This window comes from Cheilinus undulatus, linkage group 3, assembly GCF_018320785.1.
Source record: "Cheilinus undulatus linkage group 3, ASM1832078v1, whole genome shotgun sequence".
NCBI lineage: Eukaryota > Metazoa > Chordata > Actinopteri > Labriformes > Labridae > Cheilinus > Cheilinus undulatus.
In genome coordinates, this window is record NC_054867.1 from 22,690,336 (window position 1) to 22,703,664 (window position 13,329).

General features: G+C 41.0%; 1 protein-coding gene across 4 annotated transcripts in view; it reads right to left on the bottom strand.

Annotated features, from left to right (window-relative positions):
- Nucleotides 1-13,329, bottom strand: part of LOC121503357 (plexin-A1-like) — a 262,690-nt gene that overhangs the window by 205,902 nt on the left and 43,459 nt on the right. For all 4 annotated transcript variants that reach the window (XM_041777706.1, XM_041777716.1, XM_041777725.1 and 1 more), the window contains exon 2: nucleotides 10,852-12,292. In XM_041777706.1, coding sequence (XP_041633640.1) covers nucleotides 10,852-12,033 — 1,182 coding nt within the window. In that variant the 5' untranslated portion in view covers nucleotides 12,034-12,292. The remainder of the gene's footprint in view (nucleotides 1-10,851; nucleotides 12,293-13,329) is intronic.

Consider the following 13,329-nt stretch of genomic DNA (forward strand, 5'->3'; position numbering starts at 1 on the left):
TGATTTAGTTTTTAGATTAGAAACTTTATGCAAACAAACAGAGATGATTAGCATGCTCAGGACAGACACAACGTCTGCCCCACATTTTCTGATTACTCCTGATAATGATGTATGCAACACAACACCTACACACAGAGCAGATCAATACATAATTACACTGACAATTAGTATCATTAGAGTGGTGTGAGAGATGGGGATTTGTTGAGCTAAACACTCCTCAGAGAGGGAGAGAAAGGTCAGGAATAAAGAGAGGGAGAATTAAGCAGCTCACACATCGCCTGCATGGGGTCTTTTCCAAAAGGTTTTCTATTGTCCTTTAATAATGGGATGAGAGACGCACTTGAGCACGGAGTGGGCGGGACATTGTTCACTCAAACTCGGACACAGACACAATTAAAAGTGAATCCTGTAAACACATTAACAAATTACAATTTTTCACATCAAATCACCAAATATGAAAGGAAACAGCACCCATTAGTATGAATAACATTAAAATCAACCTGACCAATCAGTGTCTCCTAGCTCAACTCATTTAGACTGTCAATTAACTCCACTCATCAACTCTGGCTCAATTAATCAAGTCTAATTACTTAAACGCATTTGCAGGCACATCCTTTTAGATTAGGTCCGCAGAAAAGACGGTTTCATGGAGACCACATGTGAGCTCGATGGTATGCACAGAGACAGTAAGAAATAAGAAGTCGTAGTTAAAGCGCTGGCCACATAGAGACGCTGGTAGAAAGCGTCTCTAAAGTGCAGCTTCCTCTCATCAGCTAACCTGACATGACCAAGATCTTAACTTTAAACTCTAGCGGTAAGGAAAACATTTGAAATAACTAAAGATAAATCCATAACTTTCTTAATATGCTCAGAGTTCACGCATGAAAACTCCACATCCAGATCAACAATACATATTAAAAGATTACAATCAAGCATAAACCAAGGGAAAGTCTTAAAACTCCATTCACACTGCATCATAACTCAAGTCTTTGAGCTGTGGTAACAAACCCCATCCATGACAATCCTAACAGCCAATAACGTCGATATTGATCCAGGCTATCCATCACATCTCACCTTTCACACTGATGGTGGTGTGACAGCTGGCCTATGCAGCATCAAAAAATGAATTCTTGAGATCAACTCTGTTTTTGTGCGACAAACGATTCCCTGACTGATTGATGCATCGGCTTGTGACACAGTTCAAAACCTCATCATCAATCTTGTGATTGAGAACAAGCAGCTTGACAATTTGAATTGTCTTTTCTGAGCCTCATGTAGAGATGTTTCTAAACAAAGAAGTTTGTTCTTTTTACTTAGATCACAAATAAAGTCATTAATACTTGGGAAGTAAAAACTACAAGCCTGCAACTACTACGTTTATACTAGAAGACTGATAAGTTAGAGCAAGCTTATATGTGACTCAGGTGGCCAAAGGTAACATGTTTGACAGTGTCACAGTTCCACATCATAAAACAGAATCATGATAAAGTTTGCTTTAATGGACTCCAAATGTTGATAAGTTTGTACAAGAAGTAGTTGTACAGAATCTGAATTCCTTGCATTGTCAGAGTAAGCAAATTGTTCAGTTTCATTTCCAGTTCTAGCATTATCCAAAAAATGTAAAAAAATGTCTGATATTTGATTGCTGCATGTTGCTTTGTAATTCACAAAACTATTTTAATCAATCACAATGACAACTCTATAAAAGCCTTGCTATTCACAAAACAAGAAAGGCAAAAGCACAATGAATTGCAGTGGAAATTTGTCACAATTCACTTTTGTTCACAGCATGTTACAAAAAAGAGAAAAAGCCTTGATCATCCCTCAAAGTAAGACAGTAAAACATTTCTCCCAGGGCTCATTGTGAAGGGAGCTCTTCAGGGAAAACTTTTAGGCCCTGTCCACACAGTCGTAGTTGCATTTCAGCCTTTTAGGTCACTGAAAACTCAACTTTAGGAGTACTCCTTAAACTTTTTATTTAGCCTACCCTCACGATAAGTGAGCTAGTTAACTTCTACTCAGCAATCCCCACTCAAATTTTAAGATTGGATAAATCTTTAACTAAGAAGAGAAAGTCCAAAATTTGAGGAGGAGGAGCTAAAACCAGTAAGTGCATACAATTCTAAGGTCTGAGTTTTTTTTTTTTTTTCCTTTTTCTGCCAAGCTGACAGTCTAAGGTAGACTGCTGCCTTTTGGTTTCATTTAATTAATAATGCAGATGTGTTTTAAGCTTATGAATTCACTAGCCTATGGATACATTGCTATTTAGGCCTACTTGTCTTCGTGTGTCTCTGCTCTGAACTCTGACATACAATCACAGTGAATGAAGCAGGCAAGAGCAGAGGAGAGACACAGTGATGCCTCCTCCATGACTGTTTATCCCCATTCACTTCATTAAGCAAACCTACGTAGCATGTTGCCGAGACATTATTTACTGTGATATTAAAGCACACTCATAACTAACAGTTATTTGTCATTATTAATACCAGTAACCGTTTCATCTCTAGACTACAGAGATCACTGCAGCTTCATACAGCACTCCTAAGACACAAACCCCGCCACCTAAGTCTGCGGTTTTGGATGAGAACTGGTGGAACAACTCTGAAAATGAAATGGTCATTGTCGAGGAACAACAGAAAAATGTTCACACATCAAGGATACTGTTGCTGTCTAGAAGTGTTGGAGGTCATCTGCACAGTGAAGGACAGGGTACTATGGACATAGCGAGCTCTTTACAGCACTTAAAAGTGCGTTTATGCAAGTTTTTTATGCAGAGGAAGATGTTTCAGAGAACCAAACATGTGGACAGGTTAATTTTTGTAAAACAGTGGAGGAAAACCTCCATTTTCAGAAATAACCGCAAACATAGGCCTTACCCACTAATATAACTGCACTGCCATGGTTACGACCTTTCAATAGGGATGCACAGATGCAATGGTTTAACATCGGTTTCATCTGATATTGGATCTGTTTGCAAACGTCAGCCAAATGTGACATGAAGAGATATCGATTATCAGTGTTGATCTGTTGTTTCATCACTTTTATGCTAGCGTCTGTTAGATCTAGCTGTTGAATCAAGTGAGAGTTTTCTTTACGGAGCAAAAATCTTACCTCTGACTTGATTTCAAGGTCAAATGTGAGAGAAAATGTTGACATGCTCAGTGTAACACCAAACAAAATAATGAAAAAAACATTTGTATCAGCATCTCTTTCGGCTAAACAGTTTTTTTAAACAATTGTATCGTTGGTGGCCATAATATCCACAATCAGTGCATCTCTACTTTACCATTACTATCTAAGCAAATGCATTTTTTTAAAACCTTAAAGGTTATTCATTTAATGCACTGCATACTCTTCAGAGCACAACACACCAGTGATCACCTTTAAAAGGGATTAATTTAGTGAGTCTGAAAATGTTTTTAGCACAGCGACCCTTATGCAAAAAGGTACACGCAGTAACAGAGTGCCCGTTATTATCACAGCACCTACAGGCCACACATGCACATCCTGTCACAGCGCACACATTGAGAGCTGACATGACAGAGAGGCGTGCTGCTGAAGAGGACAGTGTGGTGGCCAGGTGACGGACACGATATTATTTGTGCCGCAGCCAGCATTCAATCACCCTCTCCTCTCCTCCCTCCATCGCTCTCCCCTCTCACTGTCATTCGCCCTTTTCTCCCGCTGTTCTTGGCAGTGGCGGTGAAAAGATTTCTGGGGCTATCACTCTTCTCTCGCCTCGCTCTTCTCTGTGTCGGTGAATCACCACCTGTCCTCTGAGCACACCCTGGCTGTAAAAGGGCTGCTGCTCTCTGCTTTTCATTCTCTCCCTCTCTTCCTTCCTGCCAGTTTTTCTCTTCCTCCGTTATTGTCCTATTGCTACTGCTACTCGTCTTCGAAATATGGAACCAGAGTGCTTTAAAACACAAGTCAAACTGCTGTGGATCACTTTTGAACATGTTCAAAGATGTTTTGATGTTTGGCTCAAATTTCTAGTGACGATCAGTGTCCCCATTCCATCACTCAAATCACCATTTGTCCCTGACGTCACGTTTTGTGCTGCAGACACTCAGCTATCCTGCGTGACTGCAGCGCTAAACATGACTTCACATCAAACTTCACATGAATGATGCTGTTTGACATTTTCATGGTGCTTACAGTAAAAAGAGACATATCTGCATACCTCATCTAGTCTGCAGCTTGCTGATACTGTTACCTTTTAAGTAGCACTGTAGCATCAGCTAGCATACATGCGCCTTCTTAAGGTACAGCCAGGTGAAAATGCCTGAGAACAATAATCAGGCTTTATCAGTATCTGCAGCTAATGTTGCTGCATTTTCTTGCTCTTTCTCCCAACTATTTTCTCTTCTTTCGCTTGCTCTCTTATTCTCACACTTAATTCTTTTCTCTCATTTCCAAAACACAATTCTTTACATTCTCTAACTCGTTCCCGTATGTTGCTCTGGCCGCTCTTCCTCTCTCCATCTCCCTCGTGTTCTCTCTTTTATCACACTCGCCCACGCCCTGCCTCTTTTTCTCTCTGATTCTTGTCCCTCTTTCCACTCTTATTATCTTACCTGTTTTTTTAATTCATCTCCAGCACACAATCCCTTACCTTACCACCTCTCTCCCTCTCTCTTCGTGTGGAAATGGTCTGTATTGATCCACTCTCAAACTGGGGAGAAGGTCAGGGGTTCACCAATAAAGCTCAGGGACCAAACAGAGCATACACAAGACAAATATAGCCAGGTAACTGAAATAGGAAGTGACGGATGTGTGTCTATCTGGGCCTATTTTGCTAAAAAAACAAAAGATATTTTTTAATCAAAGCCACTCATAATGTGCCCAAACACTTGTGTTTACAGAAAAACTGCCACCATCGTGCTGTGCCCATAAACATGTCATCCTAATTATGTCCAGAGGCAAAGAAATCCCGATCCAGCAGTAACATGAAGTCCACACAAGGAGCTGACAGAGCGCCTGGTCATCCATCATGGCTGTGTGGCTAACAGCTGTCCAGTTCTCCCTCCCCTCACCTCCACGCCTGCCATGCCCTCTCCACTGCTATGTGGCAGGGTCAACCTAGACCTAGTGACCCTCCACCCCCCACAGTTGGCAGCCTTTCCCACACTGCTCAGTCACATGCTGACGGCTGGTATGGCTGAGAAAATCTGGGTGGGGTTCAGCGCCAAACACCAGTAGCTTAAACACAGCAGAGCTAAGGAGCAAGGGAACACCAATTTAGACAGCCTCATGTAGTCGAAGAGATGGAAAAGTTAAAGAGGTCAGTGGTTATATTCAAAGGTTTTCCTGTAAGGTAAAATCTAACTGCTGCCAATGGCACCGCAAAGGAAAAAACATTTTTCTCACTTTTTTAGCTGATCAAGGCAACCAAGAAATGCCAGTTTAAACTAATTCAAACCAAACCATTGTGGCTACACCGGTCATCGCCGCAGCGTCTTTCAGTGACAGTTCTGCACCTCAGGAATCAGGTCATGTGGACCTTATATGAAGGAAGGATAACTTTAGAAATGTCTGCCCGTCTGTACGCTTAAGAGAAAAGTGATTAAGAACTACAGCAGCTCAGAAATCTCACCTGTTGAGACGACAGAGCTAAAGTTTAGCTAAGATGCTAACACCAAATGCTTTTCTGAGTTAAAACTTGGAGGAGTCTTCAGTTATCGCCATAACAACAGCCCCTTTATTCACAGGGTTTAAAACCTTTAAATACTTAACAAAAAATCCTACTTTCCTAATTTTTGTGTATTTTTTCTTAACTAAAAATGAGAATGACATAAAAAAAAAAATTATCACTCCCATCAAAACAAGAATTTATTATTGTCATGTTGTTTTTTGAAATTGTTCAGCCTTGGTCTATTATAGTGTTGGTAAAATACAGAATGATTGCTTGTTTTAGAAAACATAAATAAGATGAGGGACTTACAAAATAATTGCATATTAAACCACATCACAATGTTGGGGGGAAAATGCAGTTGGATTTTTTTTTTTGCAAATTGTCAGCGCTTGTCTGAACTACGAAATAACGTTATCAAAATTAGTATCAGTTTAAAATAACTGGAAAATATCAGCATACCATCTGACTAGATATCGGTAAAAGTCCGGTATCATGCATCCCTGATACTGTCAGAAGATTTCATATCTGCCTGTAAATAACCTTTGTAAAATATATGAACCAGATTCTGATATCATACTGATAATAATCTTGAAATCCTTTTCCAACACAAGTCATCACCCCTAAATACAGTTTTAATTCTAAAAATCATTGGTTAATGGTTGACATGGGTTAATTTAATACCAATGCATTTCAGTATGATCCTGTGTTGGTGAATAGGTCATCTTATTGTGGGGTAATTTGCCCAAAGTAAAATCAAGTTGTTTTCCAAGGAACATATGATTTTTCCATTAAAATAAAAACACATTATTAACTTTCAATTAATGTAAAGTGAGGTCTGTAATGATCGAACAATTCAAAACCGTACCATGGCATTAACTGGCTGAATGAAGCAACATTACTGTAAAAATACCAAATGTATAGCTTGGAAAAAACCTTGTCATGGCAGTTTATCTATTCATTGCTACTGAATAAAGCTGACCTGAAACTGGGTCAATTTTGACCCAATTTTGGAGATTTTCTAACACTTACAGTTAATGATTTTAAGTTATTCTGTTTGGCGAGGAAAGCACTTCGTGCTTAAAAAGAAAAAAAAAATCAAATTTATACCCTGTATGTTGTTGTCCCGTCTTATTTGTCCAGCCATATCTTTGTGTTTGTTGTGTTTTGCTATGTTACACAGCACTTATATCAGGCATTCATCTGAGGTCAGATTTGAAGTCCCCTGGATCACTGACCGAGGTTAAGGCCAGTAGTGGGCAGCTGACATCAGGTCACTGCTTAGGGTTAACGTGGCAGATGTCATTAACCTGAGGGTGACCCCTCCAGCCTTGCTGCTGTCATAGGGTCAACCAAAGAGCTTAGCTCTAAGGCTATTACATCATTGTTGATGACAGCTTATGGGTCCATTTTTGAGAGGACACTGACGTTGTAAGGTTGTTTGATTCTTATCACCATGGTTAGGTCCAATTTGTCTGACTTAAAGCATTAAGAGTAACAACAGCATAGCTCTGAGATATGAAATGTGCAGGTGCATGTAATGAAATGACTAATGGCTGTTCCAGTCTTACAGCCCTGATATCATGCATCCTTAGTCTTTTTTTTTTCATTACACCTGTAAGATAAAGTACAGGCTGCAATGTTGTGGTTGCATTGGGTAGAAAGCAAACCAGGATGTCGAGTTGGAGTCTTATCAAAAGCAAACACACTCCACAGCAGTATACATCCCTTTGAAGTTCAGTGGTCTATCTATTTGAGAGTTATCATGACAGCAATATTTTTTTCCCTCCGGCTAAATGCTGATGAGGTAAGCAAAGTGTCAGCACAATGCAGTTATCTACCTGACATGTGCTTGTACACAAACAGTATTTGACCGGCCAGCACAGTGACTTACAGAAGGATGTTCTCATTCGCAAAAAAAAAAAAAAAAAAAGTAGGTTTTAAATTCTCTGGTTTCGTGTCAGGGGCTCTCCACCTAGAGTTTCTGTAGCACCAATGCAAAGGTCTAATTGAAATAAATGAGATAGCCTTTTTGTTCACCCTGAGCCATTGTGATTGTGATGGGCCTTGGAGAAAGAAAAGCGAAGGAGAGAATAAAGACAAGCACTGAACAGGAAAGGAACTACAACATCTATAGAAGGTGGCAATAGAGGGAATGAAAGGGAGGTGAAAGAGGACTTGGCTTGGTCTTTCACATTACTTACACTTCTTCACAAAAACACACCTGTGCACTCAAGCTAATAAAGACCCACACAGAGAAAAAAAGGCTTTTCTTTGCTGGGATACTACTTGATTTTATGCAACACAGTGTAAATGGTTTTTGTGTGTATGTTTAGTGAAGACACCTGCCAGTAAAATGGTGTGCAGTGACATTTAAGAAAAAGCTTTAAAAAGCTCCTTTAATTAAGCCATCTTAAGAAAGAGCGAGATGGAGGGGAAGGATGGGTGAATTTAAAGAGCACACAGTAAGAAAGATGAGGTCACCGAGACAGGTGGTTACTTATGAGTGAGGATCACTAAATACTAATGGAAAGAACAAAATATAAGAGGATTCAGGCGGATGTAGCATCAAGAGAGGGGGTTTACAGGGGTGAAAGGAAGAAAATGAGAAGTGAAGGTCAGACAGAAATAAAAGGTGAGAGCAGGTACACTCTATGTTTTACTGTTTAAAAAAAATGTGTAGTGCCTCAAGGCGTCCAGCGTGAGTTTATGTTTGTGAGTCTGTTTGAGCTGCGTCCTCTTTAACGCATGCAGGGCCATGCTCTGTGGATCAGTTAGTGAAAACCGCGTCTAGCTCATGCTATCCCCCAGGATCTCACACTGCAGTTCACTGAACCATGCTGTGTATGTGTGGGTGTGTGCACAAGTGCTACTTCTGAGTGACATTTCACAAATCCAGGGGACTGGGCTAATGATGTCCCCTGTCTGACTGACTCAAAGCAGCAAGGAGTTGCAGGGAAAATAATATTTGCATTAAAAAATGAATGAATGAGAAGAAAGGCTTCTCTTGCTGAATATTGCTGCACACTGCAGGCCTCTAGCAGCTGTCCTACTGAATGATTATAGCATATAGTGAGCAGTGCTGCATGATTATGGCCAAAATGATAATCTGGAATATTCTGATCAATATTCAGATCACAATTATCAATAACGATTTATTCCTAAGAGGTACATTTTTTGTTTCTTATTTCTTATTTTGAAGAACATCTACTGACCTATTTCCCAGTTTGGGCTAAGACAAAAATTCACTATGGCCCACAACATCTGTCTGAACACTTAGTCAAAAATGACACAACAGTGGCCCCTAAATACACAAAAAGTTACACTGCTGGGATACACAATTTATGTACTCAAAAGGAAGAAGTGAATCACAAAGAATAAAGCCTAGTGTTCAGTATCAATTCTCATCTAAAATTGCATTTCATCATATATTACTCAATATGCTAGTATACTTTAACTGCTTTTGGAAGGAATATGGTTAATGTTGATTAAGCTAAGAGATTTTTTTAAACATGCTGTCCATTACAGTACTTTTATTTAAATTCTAGACTTATTGTATCCTAATCTTATATATTCTACATGTATTTTAATACTGTCTTATGTCTAGTGTACTTTACTTACACGGTTTGGAAAGTGCTTTTTTTTACAGCCACTTAACTACAGCAAAAGAAACAAATCAATGTGAAATCTTCAATGTACAGTGTTTAATAGTGTAATCATGAGTGAAGCTGTCTAAGCATGACTTGTGCTATTTGAATGTCTATCTGATTTTTTTGCAAACTGAGCAGTGTCAACGTATAGAGAATGGAAAGGCATAGCTGAGGATGATGTGAGGTGCAGACTGGTATGCTGTGCATGTGCTCAAGTAGAAAAGATGATGGAGACACATTGGGCAGATTAAAGCCGTATGCAAACATTAATGTAAGACAATATTCACATATGCACAAAGTTTTCATGAACAATCGGCAACAGTGTGTCTCTCAAATCATGGGAAAGTCAAAATTGTGCTTGTGATTAAAAATCAATCAGTTGTGCAGGCCTACGTGACTCCTGTTTCTTATAAATTCAGCACAAAAATTAAGAAAATTACTTGTGTTTGGTAGATTATTTCTTTGTTGTAACAATGCCTGTCGGTAATAAATCTCATACTGTTGGAAAGCCAGTTTGTTCCCCTTTTAAATGACCTTTAAAATGGTGCCACACCAGCATCTCCCTCACTGGATAAACAAGGTTTGTCATCATTGGAGGCAATGCAGAGAAATAGTGAAATGAGATTCTGCAACCGGGGGTAATCCCGTATCTCCAAAATCCGGGACTGAACTCTGTCCTCCAAGATGACAACGCAGAGTGAGGTTTGTCAGAGACTACTTCCAGAATTTGGGAGAGGAGAGGATGGCCTGCCAGCAGTCCTGACCTCAAACTCATTGAACACTTGTGAGATCAGCTTGGGAATACTGTTCATGCCAGAGTGACCAGCACAACCACATTGGCTGACATGTGACAAATGCTGGTTGAAGAATCGGGACGTCATCCCACAGCAGTGTGTGACCAGGCTGGTGACCAGCATGAGGAGGTTCCAGGCTGTTGTGACTGTGTATGGTTCTTCCACACACTACTGAGGTTCCTGTTTGTTAATTTAATAAATTGTTAAATTACCAAAATGCCTTGTTTCTTCACACCTTAATCATGCAATCTACTAAACAATGCCAAACAATAGTCAATGGCAGAATAAGCTGTTTGACATTGGGAGAGAAGAATTGGCAAATTTTTCATTGGCACAACCCACATACTCTGCTCTGCTGTTCATCCCACAAACGCATGCTCCTTACAAATGTGGCACCATTTAAAAGGGTGGTAAACCAAGAAGCTTTGTTACAACAAAAAATTAACTTCCAAACAAAAATTTCCTTACTTTTTGTTCTAAGTTTATATGTAACAGAACATTCTAGGTGATACTCTTGACATGGATGGATGGATGAACTCTTGCCAAGGGGTTGTGTCCATAAAAACAGCACATCATGTCACAAGCTATACTATAAAACTCTCCCATCAGACTGGTCCATAAAGGGTCAACTCACTCTAATAATAGTGGTGTCTGGATCAATGTCACAATCATCACAGATAAATGGGAAGTAGACAGATTCATTCTAATAGGCAAAGTAAGAGATGAAGTACTCAACTGAAAATTCAAAAAGCAGAAAGAGAAGTTTGAAACTTACCGAGTTGATGCAGGCGAGCTCCTTGTTAAGCAGCCAGGGTAAAGAGAGTTTACCATCTCCTTTGTAGCAGGACTGAATTCTTTCTTTGATCTTCTCTTTTATCCTCCTCAGGGTGAACAGGCACAGCGCTGACTCTTTGGGTGGTTTGGCCCGATTCTTCTGACCCTGAGAGAAGATTGTGAAGAGGATGTCTTCATTCTCAGAGATCCCCAGAGAGTTGGCCAGCTGCCGGCCTGGCCGAGCCAAGAAGGCGTCCTGCACCAGGCGGTACTCCACCCCATCTTTAGTGCAGCCGATGGGGAATTCAACATAGGAGTAAAATTTGGGGTCGTCCACGCAGAGGCGGACAATTTTTGAGGTGAAGAACTGCTCCCCGCTGGCGTCAGGTGAAGTCAGCTGGGTATCCAGCTGCATTGTTAGATAATAGACAAACTGCTCGCTGCTAAAACTGTACACATAATAGATGTCAAAAGCAGGGAATTTAGACAAAGTGTCTGAGGGGATCTTCAGCTGAGAGGAGACAAATTCATCCTGATAAACAAAGCTGAACATGTCTGCGTTTTCTTCATTCTCCATCAGCTTGCGGCTCGATAAAGTGGGGAAGTACTCAGACTTTCCATCAATGGGGGTTCCAATAAAAAGTTTGCTGGTTGAACTGTGAGGGGAGCTTATGATGACCCCAGACATGGTGCCTGACTCAGCCACACTGGAGAGATAGTGCTCCTTGCGGTGGTGCGGCTCGCCAAGCTTGAAGAGGTCGTCCAGACGTAAGAACTGGCAGATACCCTGTGAAGTGCTGCCACAAGCTATGAGGCGGTTCTGTGCATAGTCTATGAGGAGAAGTTTGTTCACATTGGGGGTTTGGGCCAAGTCATGAGGGCATGACTGGACGCTCGGCGGAGGGTAACACTTCTCGTTGTCCACCACTGGACCAGTCATGTGGCTGCGCAGTTTAGTCAGGTTGCTTGAAAGCTTAAAAATCCAGTTGACAGCTCCCACATAGACCTCTCCAGTTTTGTTGTGGATGGCCAAATGTGTCAGCCCCCACTCAGAAGGGGCAAATCTTTTGAAGGGTGGGGGTTGGCCTCCAGAGAGGGATGGGCTCATGATAAGCAAGAGCCCCAAGATGAGGAAAAAGTTCCTCTGGCCAGAGGAAGCCACTGACCGAGCTAGGGGACACATAACTGGGCTGTCAGGGGGAGAGGTTTAGGGGGTTGGGGGAGGAGAAAGAAAGGAGAAGGATGAGTACCCACTCTTTTACCAAGTACGCAGTCAGGATTTCTCTTCAGGTTCTCTCTTCTTTCAATGAATAAGGAAGGAGAGTTTGAGGGAGAGAGGGGGGAATTCAGGGGGGAAACAATACTCCTATTGATCCGCTGTCCCACTTTTAGCGTTGCAGGCCGTCATCAGGAACATCATCCAGACACACAAGGTGGGAGCCCTGGAAGCCAGAAAAAACATGGTAAGTGTCCAAGAAACATTTCCTATTGATTATGCATCAAACAGACAGAGAAGCCTATCAGGCTTACATACTGCACAGCCAAAACCAGAAAAAATCCAGCTGACATTTGCCCCAGCGATAAATAAATTATATCAAATCAAGTCTGGAAGGCAAATGTGTGTCGGCATTTAATTACGAGTGAAGATAGCAGGGGAGGCATGGGCCGGTTATTAAAGGCTCTGAACGCATAATGCGAGTGTTGCTGGAATGAGTTATGGACTCACAACACTGAACTCTTTAATATTTCATAACTTTCAACTCCACCATGGTGGCTTTGGAGGGGGCGTTGGTTTGAAAAATTGCCAGTGGGCACTGTTACACTGACAGCGAGCAATTTACAGCCAGGTCTGCTTGAAGGCTTTTCCTGTCATGAGTTTCAACAGCATCAACATGCTATCAACTGAGCCCTTATTGTAATTATGCCTGCAGTTCTGGTAACTGTATTCAGGCATCAGGCACTCGTGCTAGCACAGCAGGTCATCCAACACACTCCCCTCACCCTAAGGACGCAATGATTACAATATACTGTATAATACACCAGGACACATATTACTGAAGCAGAGAGAAATACAAGACCTCTGAATATGATGTATGCTCCATACACAGCACAAATATGTTTACCAATCACTGATTGGTTTTCAAGGGTCCTTATCCTTTCACAGCCAAATCAACCCCCCACTCTCTGACCGCAGTCACAAATCTATTCAAGGCCTGCCTGTTTTTTGTTATTCAGGTACCTAGATAGAAAATTGCAAAGTATTTAAATATTTCTTTATTTCCCATGCTCTTTAAACCTGCCATGCTATATAGACTGATTCACTGCATGGAACAGGCTCACATCCATCTGGGCCACTGCCCATAGTCCACGTTTGGGAAGGGCAGAACCTTTGAGAAAAATCTCAGAGGATGACTGGATGAAAGTTCTCTCTGTCTCATTCATTATGGACAAAAAAAAGACTGACAAACATATCACGCTA